Source organism: Thalassophryne amazonica, chromosome 5 (genome assembly GCF_902500255.1).
Source record: "Thalassophryne amazonica chromosome 5, fThaAma1.1, whole genome shotgun sequence".
NCBI classification, from domain to species: Eukaryota; Metazoa; Chordata; class Actinopteri; order Batrachoidiformes; family Batrachoididae; genus Thalassophryne; species Thalassophryne amazonica.
Window position 1 is genome coordinate 116,686,310 of NC_047107.1, and position 25,099 is coordinate 116,711,408.

The 25,099-nt window shown below is 42.4% G+C and overlaps 1 protein-coding gene across 1 annotated transcript in view; it reads right to left on the reverse strand.

Annotated features, from left to right (window-relative positions):
- LOC117511177 (GRAM domain-containing protein 2B) overlaps positions 1 to 25,099 on the reverse strand; it is a 94,982-nt gene that overhangs the window by 25,051 nt on the left and 44,832 nt on the right. The window contains exons 3-6 of the mRNA XM_034171162.1: positions 18,057 to 18,144; positions 12,289 to 12,358; positions 12,070 to 12,173; positions 9,377 to 9,472 (exon numbers count right to left, since the gene is read on the reverse strand). Of these exons, the coding sequence (XP_034027053.1) occupies positions 9,377 to 9,472; positions 12,070 to 12,173; positions 12,289 to 12,358; positions 18,057 to 18,144 (358 nt within the window). The remainder of the gene's footprint in view (positions 1 to 9,376; positions 9,473 to 12,069; positions 12,174 to 12,288; positions 12,359 to 18,056; positions 18,145 to 25,099) is intronic.

Here is a 25,099-nt window from a genome sequence, read left to right on the forward strand (position 1 = left end):
TTTGGAGCAACACATGCTGCCATCCAAGCAACATCTTTTTCAGGGACGCCCCTGCTTATTTCAGGAACACAATGCCAAGCCACATTCAACAACAGCATGGCTTCATAGTAAAAGAGTGCAGGTACTAGACTGGCCTGCTGCAGTCCAGACCTGTCGCCCATTGAAAATGTGTGGCGCATTATGAAGTGCAAAATACGACAACGGAGACTCCGGACTGTTGAACAACTGAAGTCGTACATCAAGCAAGAATGGAAAAGAATTCCACCTACAAAGCTTTAACAATTAGTGTCCTCAGTTCCCAAATGCTTATTGAGTGTTGTTAGAAGGAAAGGTGATGTAACACAGTGGTAAACATACCACTGTCCCAGCTTTTTGAAACGTGTTGCACACATTCAATTCAAAATGAGCAAATATTTGTACAAAAACAATAACATTGTTGCCAGTGCACAGGACAGGAGGGTTTCAGAAACAGACATCACATCCATCTCTGGATGGAGCTGCACCTGAAACAGAGAGAAAAAACAGAATCAGGCATCAGAGAAACAACAAATACAGTATAATTTGTCAACATAAAGCAACAAGAAAAATAGAAGAAATACTAAGGTGGTCGCCGGCCACTAGTCCTAAGCTTCACTAAACGACCCAGAATTTAGATAAAATTGAGGCCGCAGCCCGCTCCATGTCCTAATAAAATTAATTTAAAAGGGTAAAAAGCATAGTATGTTACTATGCCAGTATGCTAGCCATACGAAAGGGGAAATAAGTGCGTCTTAAGTCTGGACTTGAAAGTCTCTACAGATCTGACTGTTTTATTTATGCTGGGAGCTCATTCCATGGAACAGTGACACTATAAGAGAAAGCTCTGTGACCTGCAAACGTTTTATTCACCCTAGGTACAAAAAGTAGTCCTACACCCTGAGAACGCAAAGCTGGTACATAGGGTTTAATTAGGTCAGCTAGGTAGGGAGGTGCCAGTCCGTGAACAACTTTATAGGGTTAGTAGCAGAACCTTAAAATCTGATCTCACTGGGACAGGAAGCCAGTGAACTTATGCCAAAATGTGTGTAATGTGGTCAAAAGTTCTGCTTCCTGTCAAAGTCTGGCAGCAGCATTTTGAACCAATTGGAGAGCCCTAATGCTGGACTGTGGTAAACCAGAAAATAGAACATTGCAATGGTCCAATCTAGAAGAGAAAAATGCATGAATCAGGGTCTCAGCATCAGCCATAGACAGGATGGGACGAATCTTCAATATATTTCGCAGATGGGAGAAAGCAGTCTTCATAATATCTCTAATGTGGAGGTCAAAGGACAATGTAGGATCAAAAATTTCCCCAAGGTTCCTCACTTTGTCAGTGTGATGTATGACACACGCTCGTGTGTCATACATCACTAAGCGTTAGGTGGTCAAATTGATACTGGTGTCTCACTGGCCCAAGAACCATCATTTCAGTTTTATCAGTGTTTAAAAGCAGGAAATTGCTAGTCATCCAACTTCTCACTGATGCAAGGCAATCTTCTAAAGATTTTATGTGGATGAGATGTGGATGATGATTTTTACGTTGGGTTGTTTTGTTTTCCAATAAATCACATTGATTTTTTTTTTTTACATGTGTACCCCTATTTTCATAGCTGGTATTATATCCTACCATCAAGTGTTTTGTCTTTATAGATACCTTAGGTCATACCCCATTACTACAGTAAATTTGAGGACGTTTTGTCTTTATTTAGTGCAGTTACACAGGGGACACAGATTCTAGGAGCCAGGATCTCTCAGCCTGCCAGGAAATGTATCCCCTACTTTTATAGCTTGTATTAAGTCCTACAATCAGCTATTTCAGATTCATACTGTATATACATTAGGTCATATCCAATTACTACAGTAAATTTATGGCCCCTTCACAGAAACTGCGAATTTTGAACAGTGTTTGGACAAAAACAGCGAAACAGGGTGAAACAGTTCGAAATTAGTGCACCACAAAACATCACGCCAACAGGCAGGCATGCATGAACCTAGTGTGAGAGTTCATGCACACGCCAGTGTCTTTTGGGCAATAAAACCAGCCGGTACCTGTGGGACCACATCGCGCCACTTTTGTGGGAAAAAAAAAATACTATCCACTGGACATGAACCAAAAGCTCTGATTGCCAGTCAGAGACTCTACCACTGAGTTATGGAACTGTTTTTGAAAGCTGCGGGAATCTACCGCATATCAGGAAGGACATGGAAAACCTGAATTACAAAAAAAAAATTAAAATCACACACTATATAAAAAACACATTTATCAAGCAAGCAATAAAATATGCCCCATTTGTTTCTATGTAGATGACCCATGTCACAGACATACAGTCATGAAATGACATGAATGAGAAGCAGTTCACTTGTCTCATTCATGTCCACATCTGCTGGTGCGTCTCCAACTGGCCGTACACGCGTGTCTTGGAAATGATGCGCTGCAGGACACCGCGTCATGTGGAACAGAGCTCACGTGGGTGACATGACAGTGAGATCGTCTGCTGCATGTTCTGATCTGACGGTTTCAACCTGAGAGCAGCTTGTCCATGTACGGTCCTTGTGTCTTATTTTATTTTTATTTTATTGAAATTCATTTTTTTATCATGGTTTTATCTATTTATATATTATTTTATCTTACCTATTTTATTGTTATTATTGTTATTATTGCTATTTTCCGTGTCTATGCTTTTGTTGTGCAGCACTTTGGAGACTCGGGTCTGTTTAAATGTGCTTTATAAATAGATTGGATTGGATGTGCACGCCATGTGCATGTTTGCTCACTGGAGCATGTCACCACAGTGATATATGTTTTTATTTATGTCCACTTGATAACAGCAAACAGACATATACATGTCACAGTGGACAGTTGTTTGTCCATGTCCATCCAAACATAGTACGTGGTGTCCAGCTGGAATGTCCAGATCCACAGATGTCCACAGCTGCATCAGTGGGAGGACACACTTCCTGTCATTTTCAATTTCAATTTATTTTCATTTATATAGCGCCAAATCACAACAAGGTTTGGAGGCTCTGTCATCTCAGCGCACACACCAACGCCACACTTGTAAGGGACTTAGATAAATTTCTCTGTGAGTACGAAAGTGATTGTCTGCAGTCTGTTGTCATGTCAACAGAGCGCCTTGGGGCAACTGTTTGTTGTGATTTGGCGCTATATAAGAAAAAAGTTGATTGATTGATGTCAAGAGTGCGACTGGCCACACATTTTCTAAGTGCCATGCGAGCAGTGTTAGATGTTTGTGTGTATCACCTGGAATTTGGCCGGCACCTGCCTCGAGAGGGTGACATGGGTTCGCACAGCACACACTTTGTCTTTTAGGCATTTGTGTCCGCAAATAGTTGTAACAATGGGTGTACGAGGCGTTGGAGGCAGGGACGACATTACACGGTTTGCACACGATTCCTGCGTCATGTGCACTAAGTGTTGCACTTCGTCCAGACTTCGCATTATGTGTGAGGGGCCCTTAGTACAGTTGCATTGGGGACACAGATTCTGGCAACCAGCATCTCTAAGCTTGCCAGAAAATGTATTGCTTATCTTTATAGCTGGTATTACATCTGACCGTCATTTATTTCACCTTCATATATGCCTTAGGTCATATCCAATTACTAGAGTAAATTTGAAGATATTTTGTCATTGTTTAGTACAGATGCATAGGGGTTGTCAGCACCTCTCAGCCTGCCAGAAAATGTATCCGCTATCTTTAAAGCTGGTATTACATACTACTATCAGGTTTTTTGTCTTTAAAGATACTTTAGCTCGTACCCAATTACTGCAGTAAATTTGATGGAGCTTTGTCTTTATTTAGTACAGGCGCATAAGGGATTATCTTTTATTTAAAAAAGAAAAAGTCACAGCTTCTACACAAGAGTGTACAGTTTATAATTGTTCATATTTTAATCTCGAATAAACTAACTGAACTGAAAAAAGAGTGAAAATCATTGTAGATTATCTTGAGAGTGATGTCATAGTAAACGTCTTACAGTGTGTTTTTTAAATAAACGACTTATAGCATGTTTTTAAAATAAACATCTTACAGAGTGTTTTTTAATAAACGTCTTACAGCATGTTTTTATAAACATCTTACAGCGTGTTTGTTTTTATATATCTTACAACATTTTTTTAGTAAATGTCTTACAGTGTGGGTTTTTTTTTTTAAATAAATGTCTTATCTTACAACGTGTTTTTTAAATAAACCTCTTACAGCATCTTTTGGATACCATTTCTGTGACGTGAAGACACACATGCATCAATCAATCAATCAACAACTTTATTAATCCCACAAGGGGCAATTTCATTTTAGCAGTCCATTTAAGAAAAAATGAAATAAAATAACAATATATAACAACAATAAAAACAAATAAAAAAACAAATAAAACAGACTTAAGAAGTTAAAATGAATAGCAAGAATACCCATATGGAAAATAAATAGAAAAAACTTACCAGAAGTTACATCTGTTCCAGTAATAAACTTTATATTTGACATGTGTTGTGTTTATAAGTCTCAGTTTGATATTACATATATCTACTAAGGATTCTGTATGTGGAATTAGTCATATATTGTTCTTGTAAGTTCCCAATTTATATAAGTCACATATTATACAAATTTACTAAGGATCTTAGATCTGGTTTGACTGTCACATGTATTACTTACAAGTTCCAGATAGAGCAGATACAAACTTTATAAAATTTATATATATCTTTTCCATATGGGTAAATAAATAAATAAAGACACGGCAGACCTATGGAGCATTTAAAAGTCAAATTGCTGAAGGTATAAATGACTTTAAAAAACGGTTGGTTCTACACACCGGGGATGCATAACTGCGTCCTAAAGGAAACAGAGAAAACTCTCCTAAAAGAACATGACCTGACATGGACAAGATGATTTCAGCCTTCCGGAGGATCTGTTGATTACAAAAAGAGTGTAAGTCTCTTTGTTTCACTCCAATAATCTTTGAACAAATTTTAACAATATTGTTCAGGCTGTTTCTGTCTTTCACTGAGAGGCTGTGAAACCAGCAGATAAATGAAAAACACAAAAGACTCAACGCATTAAACATTGTCAAATGATTATGAAACTGATTTTTTAAATCATGTATTGAACAACCAGCATACTGTTATTTTTGTCTGGAAGTGCGGAGGAAATTGTTTATAAGCGCGGCACAATGTTTGTAAGTGCTGCACTGAGTGAGAGCGTGTTCCCGCATCAGGGGATACAATTCCTAGTGCGAATAACTACTTTGGCACGACACCGGGGGAACAATAACATGGGGATTCACGTTGCACAAACAGTTCTTGCGCTGATCCACATATTTACATGCGATTCCAACCAGCTTTTATCCACGAGGTGCGCAGCTCTAATTCGTGCAAGTGTCAAGACACCTGCTCAGTCCCATTTTTCGATGATCACTTGTATCCCATGAAGTCCAACATGGTTGCAGTGTGCAAACATTTCAACATATTGTTGAAGAAAGCCTTATTGTTTCATTAAAAGTTATTGAATTATTGAGCCTGCCTGCTCTCTCTCTCTCTCTCTCTCTCACATACTTTCTCTCTCTCTCTCTCTCTCTCTCTCTCACATACTTTCTCTCTCTCTCTCTCTCTCTCTCTCTCTCTCTCTCTCTCCTCTCTCTCTCTCTCTCTCTCTCTCTCTCTCTCTCTCTCTGATTGATTGATTGATTTTGCAAAATACATGTAATGAAGTAACAGTGGCAATATACATGCATATACATATTTACTGAGTATGGCACGAAAAAGCACAGACTTATTTCCATCATGGTCCCCATGGCAACACAGAAAAACAAACAACAAAGATAAAAAAACAAAACCAAAACAAACAAACAAACAAAAACCCAGAAATACTTAAAAATGGCTACAAAGCCATTTATATACACAAATTAATAAAATACAAAATTATTATGACTTCTCTCTCTCTCTCAATCACACAACTATTGCGTTATTTTGGTGACAATATGTACCAATGTTCATGGCACATATTGTCCCTGGTGCAGTGGACTGTATGCACTAACACACCTGGCACATACTGTATTGTCCCTGGATACAATATGTGCTGTAAAACCTGGACACATATCATTGCTGGCAACAATATGTGCTGCACTGTGGCCATGAATGTCAGCCTATGTGGTCGTGGCAACAATATATGCCGTGCGACAATATGTGCTGTAACACACATTGATGTTGAGATACTGCTATGCAAGGTGCTCAGTATAGTGCATCAGATAAGTGTAGGAATTGTTCAGTTGATGATACGAGCACCAAATTGGGCAAAAATACTTCTGAGAAGTCCTTTTCTTCGGCAAAGCTGTTTGGCACATGAATTTTTAATTTTAGGGGCTATAATGTTGAAGTAATTGTTTAGCACACAAGCCAATGTGGTGTACTTGGGTGTGGCCATTGTCATGCACAACAACTACTACTTACACTCATAGGTCAAAGTTAGGTAAGCAGTAAGGACTAGTATCCGTCCAAAGAACTTGGTTGACTTTAAAAACAAAAATACAACCTTGACTACTAAACCTTTACACCCCAAACACTACTGCACGTTCGACAGCATGCATGTACACTTATTTAAAACATACACGATCCATCTAAAAAGCATGAAAATATTGCCTGAAGTTAATTTCAAATCTACCAAGTTCACAGTACAATATTTAACAGGTTCAACCTTGAAGTAAGCCAAGATTGTGTAAATATATGAGGGAAATACATATTTCTAGGTCCCATCTTTAAAAAAACAAAACAACAACACAAAAACAGTAAATTGAAGTGGCTAATGGTTGGTTGTTTGTTTTTTTTGAAAAATGTAGATGAAGAAGTAACATTATGCCAAATTTGGTGCCTTTATGACAACATGAAAGATTCTTATGATATATGCATTTATCTGCTGCACTACTCCACATCTACAGTGACTTGGGGATTAAGGCCCTGAGTGATTTTCTCATACAGCAAGTATTGAACATGTCACCAGTTTTCTCAGTAAATATATTCCTAAAGGTGCTATTCATCACGTCAGTAACAAACCAAGTAAACCACACATACAAAATACTACAGAAATTAATTCATCAACTAGTTCAGGGGTGGCCAAGTTCGATCCTCGAGAGCCACATTCCTGACACTCTTAGTTGTCTCCCTGCTCCAACACACCTGAATCCAATGAAAGGCTCATTAAAAGTCTGCTAATGAGTCTTTCATTGAATTCAGGTGTGTTGGACCACGGAGACAACTAAGAGTGTCAGGAAGGTGGCTCTCGAGGACCGAACTTGGCCACCCCTGAACTAGTTCAATCCCAAGTAATGGCCTATAAAAAGGTGTCTCATTACCAAGGTGTCACACAAGAAACATCTCATGATGGGTAAAAGCAAAGAGCTCTCTCAAGATGTTTGGAATCTAATACCCCCGTCACGCATACAATCATGCAGAATGGCGTCAGAATGACAAACTGGCGCACATCTGAAAAGTGTGTGTGTGTGTGTGTATACAGTATATGTACTCACCAGCCCCTTTATTAGGTACACAAGTTCATTTGCTTGTTAACACAAATAGTTAATAAGGTAATCACATGGAAGCAACTCAGCACATTTTGGCATCTAGATGTGGTGAAGATGATTTGCTGAAGTTCAAACTGAGCATCAGAATAGGAAAGAAAGGGGATTTAAGTGACTTTGAATGTGACATGGTTGTTGGTGCCAGATGAGCTGGTCTGAGTATTTCAGAAACTGCTGATCTATGGGGTCATTTATGCACAAACATTTCTAGGGTTTATAGAGAATGGTCTGAAAAAGAGAAGATATCCAGTGAGCTGCAGTTTTTTGGACAAAAATGCCTTGTTGATGTCAGAGGTCGGAGGAGAATTGGCAGTCTGGTTAAATGGGTGATTGTGTGATGCTATCTTGTTAATATGGTACTACCCAACCCACCCTGGTACTAGCAAGGTATACGTAATAAAGTGGCTGTTGAGTAAATGTATATATCAGATCTCAGCAGCTAAGGGTGCTATCTCACTGGGCTGCAACACCTTTTTAAACTTGTCTCACCCCCTTCTCTCTCTCTCTCCCCCATCCCTCGTCTCTATGAAGACATGCATTGGGAGTTCTTTGATGTGCTCATTGTGAGGAACGCATGAATAGTGAGAAAATATGATCACATGCTTTCATTAAACAGCACTCTGCTCAGTTCCAGCTCCAACAGGACACGTATGTGTCTTTAAACCTGGAAAATCTTTCTTCTAAATGCCGTGCTGCAGAAATGTGATGCCATGTCCATCAGAGCCAAAACAGGAGGATGGAGAAGGACATATCTGTGCCAAATCAATGTGCAAATCCACCTCAGATCTGCTGTGAACACCTCGATTGAAAAAACAAGGGAACATTTGAAGTGCCTTACAGTGTTATTGCCAAAGGATGCACACCTCTGAAGCACTGCTGGACATCACTGTGTCACAGAGAAAAGGCTGTTCCAGTATGTGAACAATCACTGTGCATGAATCTTGGAGCCATATGTAACCCTTAATTGGAGTAAGCGGGTATAGAAAATGGATGGATTATATATTGGACATGGAAGATAGGACATAGATCCAGGGACATCATTCTGCAAATCACTGTATACTTTATTAAACATTTTTTAATTAATTATTATTCTACTATTTATTCAGTTTTGGCAATATTGGGAACAGTCGGGGAATTTCCACAGTCTATTCACATGGATAACAGCAGGATAATAAGAGCTGAATACTTTGTATGCAAATCTGTCATTTGTCTTCAGTTGTGAGTGGCTGATTCAGTGAAATACCCAATGTGACACTGTCGCTCGTTCGCATGTTTGGTCGCTAAGTTGCATCTCCAACAGCTCTCCAACAGATGTGCCCAGTGAGATAGGACTCTAAGTAGAGGGGATCCTGGTTATACATGCATGGGGACCTCTTCAGAAGACCAGGGGCTGTGTTTGTTTCTCTGGGAAATTGGAATTGTGCCAGGCATCCATTTGTGCCAAATCCCATCATGGATCTCTACTACATCCATTGTGGTATCCCTGAACAATCAGGGGCTGCTGAACATCAACACTGCAGCAGCCACACGCCTCAGCAGGACATGCTTCTCTACATGGACAGACATTCTTATCAGAGTAAAATCTGAAATGCCAAACAGTTTGATTCAGCAGTTTCTGATAATATCATAAAACATTTATCAATATCTGGCACTGCAAGGCCCCCAAAAATTGACATATTGTCCCAGGTATCACCTATCTGCACATGAAATATGTATGCCCAGGACAGAAGATGTGCCGTGTTTAAATACAATAAATAACATGATACATTCTCACCCTGTCATTTGTCGTGGCGATCACCAGAGCATTTGGCAACAAGATCGCGGTTTTGGTCTTCTTAATGTACGTGACGGACACCAGGGGGATGGCGATCTGAGACGGACAGACACCATGATGAAATATATAAGTGCATATCTGCAGAAACTGACTCTTTTTTTTTTTTTTTTTGCTGTTTATGAAGTTGCTTATTTCTGAAAATCAGTGACTCGTTCATTTTTACAGCAGTCGGCCGGTCTGACATGCTCTAAATGCAAGGTCCACTGTGCATCACAGAAAATTCAGATAGGGTCATTGTGCAATGTCAGAGATATTCCTGGGCCCAGGTACATAAAGCAGTCTAATTTGTTTAGTTGAATAAACTAACCTAGTTGACTAATTTTTTTTTTTACATTAGTAATTGCACAAAGCACATATTTGGCTAGTTTTGTGTTACCCAACTAAAGTTTTTAGCCCAGTACAGAGGAAGCTAATCGTATTTTAGTCAAGAAAATGAAAATGGTTGCTATCCTGTATCACCACTTGATGGAACAAACACTCAAGACCACCCCCATGTTGCTCGTATTCCGCCAAAAGGAGAGCTTCCTCTGCTTTTGGCCATGGTTGTAGCAGAGAACTGTCATGTGATGTGTTTAGAAGAGTTCTTACATTAGCCACCAGGCATCGCTGTTACTCTGAGAAGTGTTGTGTGCACAAACAGGCTCAACGGAAGTGCTGTAAGTATGTAGAAGAAAAACTGCTAGGTTAAGAGCTAAGCACGTCGTCCTACAGTTTGTATGTGTCCGTAAATGTTAATAAAGCCAGTTAACGCAACAAAAGCTGGATAGTTCGTGGCAACAACCAACCCGGAAATAAACAAAACTCTCATGCATTGGGGGTGATTCTTGGCATTGGTGCTCGCGAGGTGGCTATGCCTATGAAAATTATAGACTAATGTAAAACGGCTAATAAGTTTAAGTTTAGCTTTTGATGTGAAACAGCGATGAGACAGATGATGTTGGGCAACTAACTGTAGATGACTAAGTAAGTTTAGTAGACTAAAAGATTAGACTGCTTAATGAAACCTGACCCAGGTTTGTCACCAGGTCATGACAGGGATAAATCAGTCTTTTATTCAAACAGAACACCAGAACAAAATATTTCAGCTGCTTTCAACAAAATGTTTTTATCCAACAACTAGAAGCACTCAGAGAGTGCAAACTTCCGCCAAGGCCATGGGGTCACTGACGCCATAACATCTACACGCCGTGGAATCATTGAACCTAAAAAAGTCTAACAATGATGTTTGCTCAGTAGTAAAAAAAAGTTTCATCTGCTGTGACTGGATAGCATGTATCCTTAGCGCTTGGCATCACAGTTTATTGCAACTTGCACCTTTACCAGAAGCTACTGTCATCTGAGCACTGATATTGATATCGCATGTGCTTATAGACAAAAACAAATAAGAGACAAAATTCAATTTATTATTCAACTAAACTGCAAATATATGAATTTTTTAACATTTATGAAACACTTCTCTAAACAAGGCCATTCGGGGTATTCACATATCCCATAATCCCTTGCGCGCCAGAGAGTCGCTGCAGTCAAAACAACATAGAGAATCCACACGATGACAATTGTAAATTAATATTATACTACAAAAATGTTTTTATGCTTTTCATCATGTTAATAAGAGACTGCTGAAGGATACCCTGAAAACTTGCTAAAACAATTATAACAAAAAATCTGTGTCTGCTACGTTTAATCTGCGTGAAATTTAATAAGTGCAAACCGAATTTCAGACATATTATATATATTAGTCTCAAACAAAGAGGACAGTGTTGTAAAGAACAATAATCAAGACGTTAAAGAGCAAACTTCACTTTCCCGACATGATCAGGAAGCGATTGTAGCTCACAGCAGCTCCCATTGAAAATAACGGAGAGACAGCCTGTGATTCTCACATGTTTACATAAAACAAACGCAATAACATGTCTAAAACCCAGAGAAATATTCACAAGCGTTTTAGGCACAATATAAAAAGTTTTATGTTGCGATGTTAATGGTGTTGTCTGTGTGCAGCGCTTAAAGTGAAGCGTGATCAGAGCCTCAGTGCAGTTCTCAATGTTACTGGGATCTCGCAGCGCAGTAACCTCTTTGAGGTTTTGCGGGATTTGAAACCTGAAAAGCCTCAATAGGGTCACTGACCCTAAAGAGATTCCCTCCTTGGCACAGTGATCTATTTCTTTTTGTCTCTTTCTCTAAAATTGTATATAATAATAATTAGATTATTAATATATAAACAAAAATAAATTTAAGAAATATTACAATTTGAAAACAAATGCACCCGAACGTGATGACAGCTGCAACTGCTTAATGCTAACTTTTAACATTGAAAATGCCATAGACATGCTAACGCATTAGCATTGGGATCCGGATCGTGATCCGGATCACCACTAAAATTTAATTACTTGTTCCTCTTGTCATTTCCAACCACTCCACAAAATTTCATCAAAATCCGTTCACAACGTTTTGAGTTATCCTGCTGACAGACAGACAAACAAACAAACGCGACCGAAAACATAGCCTCCTTGGCGGAGGTAACAAATAACTTTTCTGCTCAAATAATGTTTTCAGTCTTTCTGTGTCTGTGACTCAAACTATAAGCAGCACTTCAGTGGTCAGAGACGGTTACTAGGTTACTTTGTGAGTACCTTAGTGTCTTTGCCAAACACCTTGGAGTGGAAACAGATCCAGTGGTCAGAAACAAACATTCTTCCCTGGTACAGAATGTCTTTTTGCAGGGCACACGTATAGCCTGGCAATGGGCACAAAACATCACTTTATACAAGTTTTGTCTTCAACAAAAAAATGGCAACAACAAATAAATTCAGTATTTAAAGTGGAATTAAATGAGATGAAGGAAGACTCACTCTGTCGGAGCTGTTCGTCTTTGCTGATTTCCTTAAATATTTTATGGTACTGGCAGTTGCTCTTTGAAAGCTGAAACACACACACACACATACACCCCCATAGAACCGTATCTCTGCAATCTCACATGAAAGATGTTTTAGGTTTTTACAGAAATGCCTGATGCATATCTGAGTGGGTCAGAACCAGAGTCCACAATGCCACAAACTTAAAATTCTTAAGCCCCTGTCACACACAGTAAGAATTTGCAGGAACCAGACCAACACAGCAAAAATGGCCATAATCCGGAAGCAGTTGGCAGGGAAAGAGGCATGTAGACTGTGGGCAGATCCTGTCCAGACCGTCCACACCTGCACAATTGTATCCAAAGCACATTTAGCCAACAGTTAGATGACACAGACTGCTGTCAGATGGCCATAAAAGGTGCTGAAGACTGCCTGATGTCCAAATATCTAGATGGCAAACATGGGACCGGAGTGGGAGGCAGCATTATGTCCTCCCTTTGCACAGGCCCTGTCGGTACTGGACATTGTAGTACAACCAACGTATGGACCAGACTCACACCATATGTGTCCAAGCCAACAATGGTGCAGTCACTCGCTCACTCATGCAATCACACCTTCGCTTGTCCTTTCCTTCCCAGCAGCGCTCACTGACTTCAGGTGCATGTGTGTGCATAGAACAGGTGCTGAAATGATGAAATGATTGCTCAGTGTGTGTGTGTGTGTTCATAACGGCTGAATGAACTGCTACGCGTGCATGGGGTGCACGTGTGTGGGGTGCACGTGCATGCATGCGCGCCATTGTCAGCCACTGGACATCTTTCGCTTCTAAAGTTTGCTGGCAGTGGGCCAAGCTTTCCCATGTGCACAACATCCATCAGACGCAGCCTTTTCAGCAAACTTTTAATTTCTTTATTATTTCTTTGCTCACTTCAACAGCACACTGCAACTCTGTACACATGGGATTTATGTATGCCGTGGTTGTTTCTAGCACACAGCAGCCAGGTGAGAGGCTTTTCACCATAGACTGTGGTCCCTGGCTCCTGTCCACCCTGTGCTGTGAAATGCTCCTGGGGACGTGCCAAAGATGAGATTCATGTTTGATAATGTTGCCATGGCCTGGCAATACAGTTCCACATCAATCAATCAATCAATCAATTTTTTTATATAGCGCCAAATCACAACAAACAGTTGCCCCAAGGCGCTTTATATTGTAAGGCAAGGCCATACAATAATTATGTAAAACCCCAACGGTCAAAACGACCCCCTGTGAGCAAGCACTTGGCTACAGTGGGAAGGAAAAACTCCCTTTTAACAGGAAGAAACCTCCAGCAGAACCAGGCTCAGGGAGGGGCAGTCTTCTGCTGGGACTGGTTGGGGCTGAGGGAGAGAACCAGGAAAAAGACATGCTGTGGAGGGGAGCAGAGATCGATCACTAAAGATTAAATGCAGAGTGGTGCATACAGAGCAAAAAGAGAAAGAAACAGTGCATCATGGGAACCCCCCAGCAGTCTACGTCTATAGCAGCATAACTAAGGGATGGTTCAGGGTCACCTGATCCAGCCCTAACTATAAGCTTTAGCAAAAAGGAAAGTTTTAAGCCTAATCTTAAAAGTAGAGAGGGTGTCTGTCTCCCTGATCTGAATTGGGAGCTGGTTCCACAGAGAGGAGCCTGAAAGCTGAAGGCTCTGCCTCCCATTCTACTCTTACAAACCCTAGGAACTACAAGTAAGCCTGCAGTCTGAGAGCGAAGCGCTCTATTGGGGTGATATGGTACTACGAGGTCCCTAAGATAAGATGGGACCTGATTATTCAAAACCTTATAAGTAAGAAGAAGAATTTTAAATTCTATTCTAGAATTAACAGGAAGCCAATGAAGAGAGGCCAATATGGGTGAGATATGCTCTCTCTTTCTAGTCCCCGTCAGTACTCTACCTGCAGCATTTTGAATTAACTGAAGGCTTTTTAGGGAACTTTTAGGACAACCTGATAATAATGAATTACAATAGTCCAGCCTAGAGGAAATAAATGCATGAATTAGTTTTTCAGCATCACTCTGAGACAAGACCTTTCTGATTTTAGAGATATTGCGTAAATGCAAAAAGCAGTCCTACATATTTGTTTAATATGCGCTTTGAATGACATATCCTGATCAAAAATGACTCCAAGATTTCTCACAGTATTACTAGAGGTCAGGGTAATGCCATCCAGAGTAAGGATCTGGTTAGACACCATGTTTCTAAGATTTGTGGGGCCAAGTACAATAACTTCAGTTTTATCTGAGTTTAAAAGCAGGAAATTAGAGGTCATCCATGTCTTTATGTCTGTAAGACAATCCTGCAGTTTAGCTAATTGGTGTGTGTCCTCTGGCTTCATGGATAGATAAAGCTGGGTATCATCTGCGTAACAATGAAAATTTAAGCAATGCCGTCTAATAATACTGCCTAAGGGAAGCATGTATAAAGTGAATAAAATTGGTCCTAGCACAGAACCTTGTGGAACTCCATAATTAACTTTAGTCTGTGAAGAAGATTCCCCATTTACATGAACAAATTGTAATCTATTAGACAAATATGATTCAAACCACCGCAGCGCAGTGCCTTTAATACCTATGGCATGCTCTAATCTCTGTAATAAAATTTTATGGTCAACAGTATCAAAAGCAGCACTGAGGTCTAACAGAACAAGCACAGAGATGAGTCCACTGTCCGAGGCCATAAGAAGATCATTTGTAACCTTCACTAATGCTGTTTCTGTACTATGATGAATTCTAAAACCTGACTGAAACTCTTCAAATAGACCATTCCTCTGCAGATGATCAGTTAGCTGTTTTACAACTACCCTTTCAAGAATTTTTGAGAGAAAAGGAAGGTTGGAGATTGGCCTATAATTAGCTAAGATAGCTGGGACAAGTGATGGCTTTTTAAGTAATGGTTTAATTACTGCCACCTTAAAAGCCTGTGGTACATAGCCAACTAACAAAGATAGATTGATCATATTTAAGATCGAAGCATTAAATAATGGTAGGGCTTCCTTGAGCAGCCTGGTAGGAATGGGGTCTAATAAACATGTTGATGGTTTGGATGAAGTAACTAATGAAAATAACTCAGACAGAACAATCGGAGAGAAAGAGTGTAACCAAATACCGGCATCACTGAAAGCAGCCAAAGATAACGATACGTCTTTGGGATGGTTATGAGTAATTTTTTCTCTAATAGTTAAAATTTTGTTAGCAAAGAAAGTCATGAAGTCATTACTAGTTAAAGTTAATGGAATACTCAGCTCAATAGAGCTCTGACTCTTTGTCAGCCTGGCTACAGTGCTGAAAAGAAACCTGGGGTTGTTCTTATTTTCTTCAATTAGTGATGAGTAGAAAGATGTCCTAACTTTACGGAGGGCTTTTTTATAGAGCAACAGACTCTTTTTCCAGGCTAAGTGAAGATCTTCTAAATTAGTGAGACGCCATTTCCTCTCCAATGTACGGGTTATCTGCTTTAAGCTACGAGTTTGTGAGTTATACCATGGAGTCAGGCACTTCTGATTTAAAGCTCTCTTTTTTAGAGGAGCTACAGCATCCAAAGTTGTCTTCAATGAGGATGTGAAACTATTGACGAGATACTCTATCTCACTTACAGAGTTTAGGTAGCTACTCTGCACTGTGTTGGTATATGGCATTAGAGAACATAAAGAAGGAATCATATCCTTAAACCTAGTTACAGCGCTTTCTGAAAGACTTCTAGTGTAATGAAACTTATTCCCCACTGCTGGGTAGTCCATCAGAGTAAATGTAAATGTTATTAAGAAATGATCAGACAGAAAGGAGTTTTCAGGGAATACTGTTAAGTCTTCTATTTCCATACCATAAGTCAGAACAAGATCTAAGATATGATTAAAGTGGTGGGTGGACTCGTTTACTTTTTGAGCAAAGCCAATAGAGTCTAATAATAGATTAAATGCAGTGTTGAGGCTGTCATTCTCAGCATCTGTGTGGATGTTAAAATCGCCCACTATAATTATCTTATCTGAGCTAAGCACTAAGTCAGACAAAAGGTCTGAAAATTCACAGAGAAACTCACAGTAAAGACCAGGTGGACGATAGATAATAACAAATAAAACTGGTTTTTGGGACTTCCAATTTGGATGGACAAGACTAAGAGTCAAGCTTTCAAATGAATTAAAGCTCTGTCTGGGTTTTTGATTAATTAATAAGCTGGAATGGAAGATTGCTGCTAATCCTCCGCCCCGGCCCGTGCTACGAGCATTCTGACAGTTAGTGTGACTCGGGGGTGTTGACTCATTTAAACTAACATATTCATCCTGCTGTAACCAGGTTTCTGTTAGGCAGAATAAATCAATACGTTGATCAATTATTATATCATTTACCAACATGGACTTAGAAGAGAGAGACATCATACCTCCTACACAGTTAGATGGTGATCAAGCTAAAATATGCATATTACTGGGGTGAGATCTATTCAGCTCTGAGCCTTTGACATGTGCAATGAGGCATTACTGCACATTAGACCACGGAGAGGCCCACCTGCCCGTGTTGTCACAGATATGATGGGCACAATATTTCACATTATTTATGTCACCCATGGGAAGGAATGAAAATATATCTGTACTGTAGGGTCTATTTTGGCTATAACAGCCTGTTCAGATCTGCAGCGGTGTGTGTTGTGTGACGTATTGACGTGCAGTGGCACATGGTGCTTTTGGTTTGACTACGCGCTGTTCACATTCACTGCACATAATGAATGCATGCCACATACATGTGATTACATATTAACATTTCCTCTGCCCTGCCTGGCTAGGGTCCAGTGGAGGTGGACATATGTGGCACAACATGCCAGCAGGCTCTGCCATGACCCATCCATCTCAGAGCTCAATCAACCATGATCAATGAATATTGGGCCAAAGTCTACTATTCATTTTTGCAGCTGGGTGGACTGAGACAATGCAGTTTAAGTGTTTTGTCCAAGGACATAGACAGGTAGCATGATCGGGATGAATTCACAACCCAGTGCTTACAGAGTGCCTGTCCTCTATTTGGATGAATTATGTTTCTGTCAGGAAGGGTTAAAATTTTGCTAGACCAAACATGCAAATCACCAATCAAATTTCAATCACGGATGGGTTAAGGCCCGGATTAAAAATGTTAACCATGTTCGCCATATTTGTTGTGGTCCAGCAAGTAATTATGTTACTTTTGGACAAAGCAGAGGTGGAGAGTGTGTCCTGAGGCTGTGGGAGAGGGAAAAAATTTAAAGTGACCTGAAGTGACCTGAACTGAGTGTCTGATAGGGTGATGAGTGTGAACCTGGACATTGAATGGGTGATGATGAGAGTTGGGAAATAGAAGCGATAGGAGACCTATGGACTTCTAGATGAAAAGGTGGAGATATCCTCTGAAGAGAAGGGGAATGAAAGGCAGTTGGAGCAACACAAAGTACATTTCTGTGAAGGAGAGGAAGTACAAAGAAATTGTGAGGTTGCAAGGAGGTGAAGTGGTAAAGGTAGATTGGTTTAAATAGATGAGATAACCTCCTCAAATTAATGGAGAGTGTGGTAAAGAAGTGAAGAAGAGAGCACAGGCAGGGTGCAGGGGTGGAGGAGTGATTTTCCATAGAAGGGTATCTACAAGAGTGAAAGGGAAAATTTGAAAGCCAGTACTGAGATGAGCTACTGACTGTAAAATACAATAACCATGAAAATGATTTCCTTATGTGCGTGTGTGTAGGTGTCTCATTTATCTATCAAATCCTCACCTGGCTGTACTGAGGCTTCTTCCTCTCTAGCTTGGAGTCTAAATCTGTCTGGATCTGTGTCAACAGCGAGTGATCAAAAGTCTTTGACCTGCGTAGACAGAGAGGAGCCTGAAATCAGTTCTGACATGGAGTAAGTCTGAGTTACACAACTCATACAACATTGAACAGTAGACATATATGTTTGGGATAATGCACTCAATATAACTGGCATTAGACACTTTGTGCACATTTAGATTTTTCAGTCTACTCTCTTGATAGAAATGTTTCATTGCTGTTCCTGAAATACACTCAACAAAAATATAAATGCAACACTTTTGGTTTTGCTCCCATTTTGTATGAGATGAACTCAAAGATCTAAAACTTTTTCCACATACACAATATCACCATTTCCCTCAAATATTGTTCACAATCCAGTCTAAATCTGTGATAGTGAGCACTTCTCCTTTGCTGAGATAATCCATCCCACCTCACAGGTGTGCCATATCAAGATGCTGATTAGACACCATGATTAGTGCACAGGTGTGCCTTAGACTGCCCACAATAAAAGGCCACTCTGAAAGGTGCAGTTTTATCACACAGCACAATGCCACAGATGTCGCAAGATTTGAGGGAGCGTGCAGTTGGCATGCTGACAGCAGGAATATCAACCAGAGCTGTTGCTCGTGTATTGAATGTTCATTTCTCTACCATAAGCCGTCTCCAAAGGCATTTCAGAGAATTTGGCAGTACATCTAACCAGCCTCACAACCGCAGACCACGTGTAACCACACCAGCCCAGGACCTCCACATCCAGCATGTTCACCTCCAAGATCGTCTGAGACCAGCCACTCGGACAGCTGCTGAAACAATCGGTTTGCATAACCAAAGAATTTCTGCACAAACTGTCAGAAACCGTCTCAGGGAAGCTCATCTGCATGCTCGTCGTCCTCATCGAGGTCTCGACCTGACTCCAGTTCGTCGTCGTAACTGACTTGGGTGGGCAAATGCTCACATTCGCTGGCGTTTGGCACGTTGGAGAGGTGTTCTCTTCACGGATGAATCCCGGTTCACACTGTCCAGAGCAGATGGCAGACAGCGTGTGTGGCGTCGTGTGAATGAGCGGTTTTCTGATGTCAGTGTTGTGGATCGAGTGGCCCATGGTGGCGGTGGAGTTATGGTATGGGCAGGCGTCTGTTATGGATGAAGAACACAGGTTCATTTTATTGATGGCATTTTGAATGCACAGAGATACCGTGACGAGATCCTGAGGCCCATTGTTGTGCCATCCAAGAACATCACCTCATGTTTCAAGGATCTGTACACAATTCTTGGAAGCTGAAAATGTCCCAGTTCTTGCATGGCCAGCATACTCACCGGACATTTCACCCATTGAGCATGTTTGGGATGCTCTGGACCAGCGTGTACGACAGCGTGTACCAGTTCCTGCCAATATCCAGCAACTTCGCACAGCCAGTGGCCTGTGGACCAACATTCCACAGGCCACAATTGACAACCTGATCAACTCTATGCGAAGGAGATGTGTTGCACTGCATGAGGCAAATGGTGGTCACACCAGATACTAACTGGTATCCCCCCCCCCCCCCCCCCCAAAAAACTGCAACTTTCAGAGTGGCCTTTTATTGTGGACAGTCTAAGGCACACCTGTGCACTAATCATGGTGTCTAATCAGCATCTTGGTATGGCACACCTGTGAGGTGGGATGGATTATCTCAGCAAAGGAGAAGTGCTCACTATCACAGATTTAGACTGGTTTGTGAACAATATTTGAGGGAAATGGTGATATTGTGTATGTGGAAAAAGTTTTAGATCTTTGAGTTCATCTCATACAAAATGGGAGCAAAACCAAAAGTGTTGTGTTTATATTTTTGTTGAGTGTATATTTTATCTATCTCAAACTAAAGTTTTGTGAAAATAACCTAAAGCATCACATGGGAATGGGAACCTATTGTGTGTTGGGGGGTGTGGTTGGATATTTTGGTGTTCTTTTCTTTTCTTTGCTCTTCAGGTGGCAGGGAAACTGATTTGTCTGTGGAGAAGGTGCTGGCTGAAGAGTCCTCACCCTCATCAACATCATGTGTAGCACCTGTGACGGGTGCTCACATGCCACCTTAAAGACTTTCAGCTGAAGCAGATAATTGGATGGCGTTCTGCATTTAAGTCATGTGTGATTCAAGCAGAACTGCCGGGAACTCGACCTTGTGATGTTCGTTTGTGAGACGCTGAGGACCGCGCCTGGGTTTGACACATCGAGCCCGTGAAGCAAGGAAGGGTGAGGACACATGCTGTCAGCACACATTAAAGGTAATTAAGTGTTTGACTAATTGTTGATAGTAACTTGGTGTTTTGTTACACAGTATACTTGAATTGTGATGAGAATTGTGCAGCTTGCTTCTCACTGCTGTGGCGTGCGGATAAGTGATCCTCCACCTGTTATGAGAAGCTGCTCATTTGCATAAAGTTAAAAAAGATACAGACCTGAATGTGTTGCTGATAGTGTGTGTCTTTTGAAAGATATTGTTGTAACTGCTGACTTACCTCACCTCTTCTTTGCTTCACAGAGAGTCAGTTTGTCGTGTCCACCTGGGGGGTGTTTGGCGGTGGTAGTGAGTCCAGGAGCGCTGGGCTTTGATCCTTGCGGGCGCTGGAGAGTGTGCCAACAGTCACTCCACCAGAAGGACGCTATTTTTGTTTTTACACTTTTTATGCACAGCGGGTGTAATAAATATATTGTTTTTGGAACCGCTTTTCTGGTTATTTGTAGCGCTGGGTTCCGTCTGACGCAGGTCCGCTCCTCAACCCGCGTCGACACATAACAGTAGTTCCCGGCCATTCCATAATGGACCCAGCGTCAGAAGCGGTTCCTTTTGCCGAACACTTGGAGAAAATATGGGAGCAATTACAGCATCTCGCAAACCAAATTAAACAAACAGACGCCCGTGTTACGGAGATCGCAGCGCAAGCCGTTCCGCTTCCTGCTGCTCCAACTGCGGCATCATCGATACTAGTGCAGATAACTCCGTCACCCAGAGATTCGGCGTCCGAACCGATTGTTTGTCGTCCGGAGCCTTGTGCGGTGATGCAATGTTCTCTGGTTTCTGCTCAGTCAGGTTGGAGCGCCGCAGCTTTACGAGGAATGTTTGTAGATGGGTTAAATGAGTCATTAAAAGACGAGCCGGCAGTTCGTGACGGGCCAAACGATTTAGATGAGCTAATATCGTTGGTGATTCGTCTAGATGATCGGATGAAGGAGCGTGGACGCGAGAGAGGACGCCCATCAGAGCGGGTTTTTTCATCTCGGGGCTTTCCCCGACACAGATCTGGGCCGCCTCTTCTTCGCTCCACTGAGGCTCCTCTGACGGGACCTGTGGCTCCTCCTGTTGACGAGCCCATGCAGCTCGGACGAGCAGAGACTACTGTATTGCCCCGACATATAAACGTCAAGAAAAATTGGTAACGTATCTCCAGGTGTTCTGGGACAGGCAATATACACACATAAAAAAAAAAAAATCTAGTACGGGTTAATGTTTTGTTTTCTTTAAATAGGGTTATAATTTGTTTGGGGAGTCAGAGGCGTGTCTGGTGGAGTGACTGTTAGGCGGTTAGACGTCCGCCTGGGCTCACGTCATTGTTAATTTCTATGTGTTTTAGGTATTTTCTGTTTGGGTTTTGGGTCATTTTATTTTGTTGTTTTATTTCTCTACATCCCTAACCCCAACCTCACTTGCCCCAAGACTGTTTTCTTGTGGGTTGTGGGGTGGTGCAGGTTGGTCACGCTGAGTATTCTCAGAAGACCTCTGCACCTGGGGGGGGGGGGGGGGGTGTTAGAGGCGTTTTCTTGGTTTGGTTAGGGCCCGGTTCCACTCCAGCCTCGGTGAGCCTTTGTACCGTTCGTCATTGGTGTTGCCGGGTGTGTTGCAGCGGAGACTTACCTCAGTCGGAGGGGTGGGCCGATCTGTTGCCGTTCGCCATTTCGGTAGTTCCACCCCTCCCGAGAGGCTGGGGTATGGTCGAGTTGGGGCACCGGACGTATTTCCGGTTCTCCGCTGCGCCTTGGGGTTGGAGCTGGGTTAGTTTTTTCCTGTTCCCTTCTCCGGCTTAATGTTTTGAGCCGTTCGCCAAAGTTGAGCCGCCGAGGGGCTCTGGGAGGGACCCGGAGTCTTTCGGGGTGCCGGGGAGGGTAACAGGGTTTACGGCGTTTTATATCCCCCCGGGGTTGTTTTTGGTAGTCCTCCGGGGGTTGATTTTTGATTTTGTTCTGTTTCCTTCCGGGTTCCACCTCCAGGGTTGATGGGACGGTCCTCTGGGGGGGAATTGGCTTGGGGCCAACTAGCCAAGTGTGACCGGGTCTGGGGTTCCGGGGTTGTGGGGAGGGTACCTCCTGGGTTGATGGTACGGTCCTCTGGGGGGCGCCGTTTGCTCCATGTACACCTGGGGACCTTTGTGGGATTATGGTTCTGGCTGTTCCTCCTGGAACTGGCGATGAAGGCCTTCTGGAGGGGTTGGGCTCTGCAGGTCATTCTGGGGGGTTGTTTGTTATTTTTCTTTTATGCATTTACGTTTGTATTGTGTGGGGCTGTGTTGGGTTTTTGTGTTTGGGAGTTTTTCTTTTCTTCCCGGGTTTGATGGGACGGTCCCCTGGGGAGGTTTTGGGTGGGTTTTATGTTTTTTTCTGTGTGTTGAATTGTACTGGGAAATGTTTTGGGGCTTTTGTTGATGCCAGCCGGCCTTCCAGCTGCGGTGCCTGTCCTGCTGTCTGTGGTGCTGTCTGCTTCCTGACGTGGACCCCGGAGGGAGGTGCTGTTCTCGGGCCTGGTCTGTTCGGTCGCCGGGAGGCTTCCCGTTGATGGGGGGGTACTGTTGTGTGTTGGGGGGTGTGGCTGGATATTTTGGTGTTCTTTTCTTTTCTTTGCTCTTCAGTGGCATGGAAACTGATTTGTCTGTGAGAAGGTGCTGGTCTGATTGGGGAGGGGCCCAGAGAAAACTACAGAGTCCGACATTGTTTTGCAAAGTTACACACCGATTTAATGTTAATTTTAGTGACCTCCGATTGGCGTAACCGAGTGTCATTACTGCCGACGTGAATTACAATCTTACCAAATTTACGCTTAGCCTTAACCAGCAGTTTCAAATTTCCTTCAATGTCGCCTGCTCTGGCCCCCGGAAGACAATTGACTATGGTTGCTGGTGTCGCTAACTTCACATTTCTCAAAACAGAGTCGCCAATAACCAGAGTTTGATCCTCGGCGGGTGTGTCGTCGAGTGGGGAAAAACGGTTAGAAATGTGAATGGGTTGGCGGTGTACACGGGGCTTCTGTTTAGGGCTACGCTTCCTCCTCACAGTCACCCAGTCGGCCTGCTTTCCCGGCTGCTCGGGATCTGCCAGGGGGGAACTAACGGCGGCTAAGCTACCTTGGTCCGCACCGACTACAGGGGCCTGGCTAGCTGTAGAATTTTCCACGGTGCGGAGCCGAGTCTCCAATTCGCCCAGCCTGGCCTCCAAAGCTACGAATAAGCTACACTTATTACAAGTACGATTACTGCTAAAGGAGGCCGAGGAATAACTAAACATTTCACACCCAGAGCAGAAAAGTGCGGGAGAGACGGGAGAAGCCGCCATGCTAAATCGGCTAAGAGCTAGTAGCTACGCTAAGCTAGAAGTCACAGCATCTGTGTACTCATCCAGACTGTTGGTGGCAGTCTTGAACACATCCCAGTCTGTTTTTCTAAACATGCCTGTAGACCCTCCACAGCCTCACTGCTCCACAGTTTAGATGTCCTCACTACAGGTTTGCAGAGTTTTAATTTCTGTTTGTAGGTAGGAATCAGTTGGGTCATGACATGGTCAGCATGTCCCAGTGCAGCACGTGAGATGAGATGATAAGCACTGTTCATAGTTGTGTAACAGTGATCCAAAATTCTGTCCTCTCTGGCCAGACATTTGATGAGCTGTCTGTGTTTGGGAAGTTCGTGGGAGAGGTTACCTTTGCTAAAGTTGCCCAGGACAATAACTAAAGAGTCTGGATTAGTCTGCTCCACATGCAGTATCTAGTGTACGTTGTGCTTTGTGAACGTTAGCCAGCGGTGTGATGTATGTACCAGCCAGGATGAATGAGCTGAACTCACATGGCGAGTAGAACGGTTGGCAGTTCATAAAAAAAGTTTCCAAATCAGAAGTGCTGTTGGATCACTGTTACATTGTTACACCAGTCAGTGTTGATGTAAAAACAGATTGCACCACCTTTTGTTTTGTTGGAGAGTACTGTGTCTCAGTCCACTGTGAAAAGTTTGGAGCCTACCAGCTGCAGCGCAGAGACCGGTATTGATCCACAGAGCCACGTCTCCGTGAAGCACAAAACAGATGTGGTGAAATCTTTGCTTTTTCCCACCAGTAGCTGGAGTTTTTTGGTTTTAGTTTGCAGAGAGCACACGCTGGGGAGGAATATTCCTGGTAGCAGTGTACGTTGGCTGCGGCACCACAGTCAAACAAATGCTCCGGCTCGTCTCCCCGTCCTGTGGCGTTTCGCTGCGTGCACCAAGGTGAGGACATCTTTGACCAAAATGCTCAATAGGTCCACTGAAGGCTCGATAAAAATGGGAAACAAATCCGCTGGCCTTATTCCCCTGATCTTCAAGAGTTCAATGCGGTGAAAGAGATCCAGGAACCGTTGCATATCACAGGAGTAAAATACAAAAACAGACAAAAGAATGTGCAGCAAAAACAGAGGCAGCCATTTGCAGTGCCATCTTATACTAAGGTGTAGAATGAGATCGATAGACGGATTGGGGGGCATGTGATGTTTTATGGATTCTGTGCTGGACTGTTGTGGTGAAGAAGGAGCTGAGTCAGAAGGTGAGACCCTCAATTTACCAGTTGATTTACACTCCTATCTTCACCTATGACCATGAACTTTGTGTAATGGCCGAAAGAATAAGGTTACGGATCCAAATGGTGGAAATGAGCTTCCTCTGTCAGATATCTGGGCTTACACTCCTGACCAGAGTGAGAAGCTCATCTATCCAGGCAGGACTCTGAGTAGCGCCAG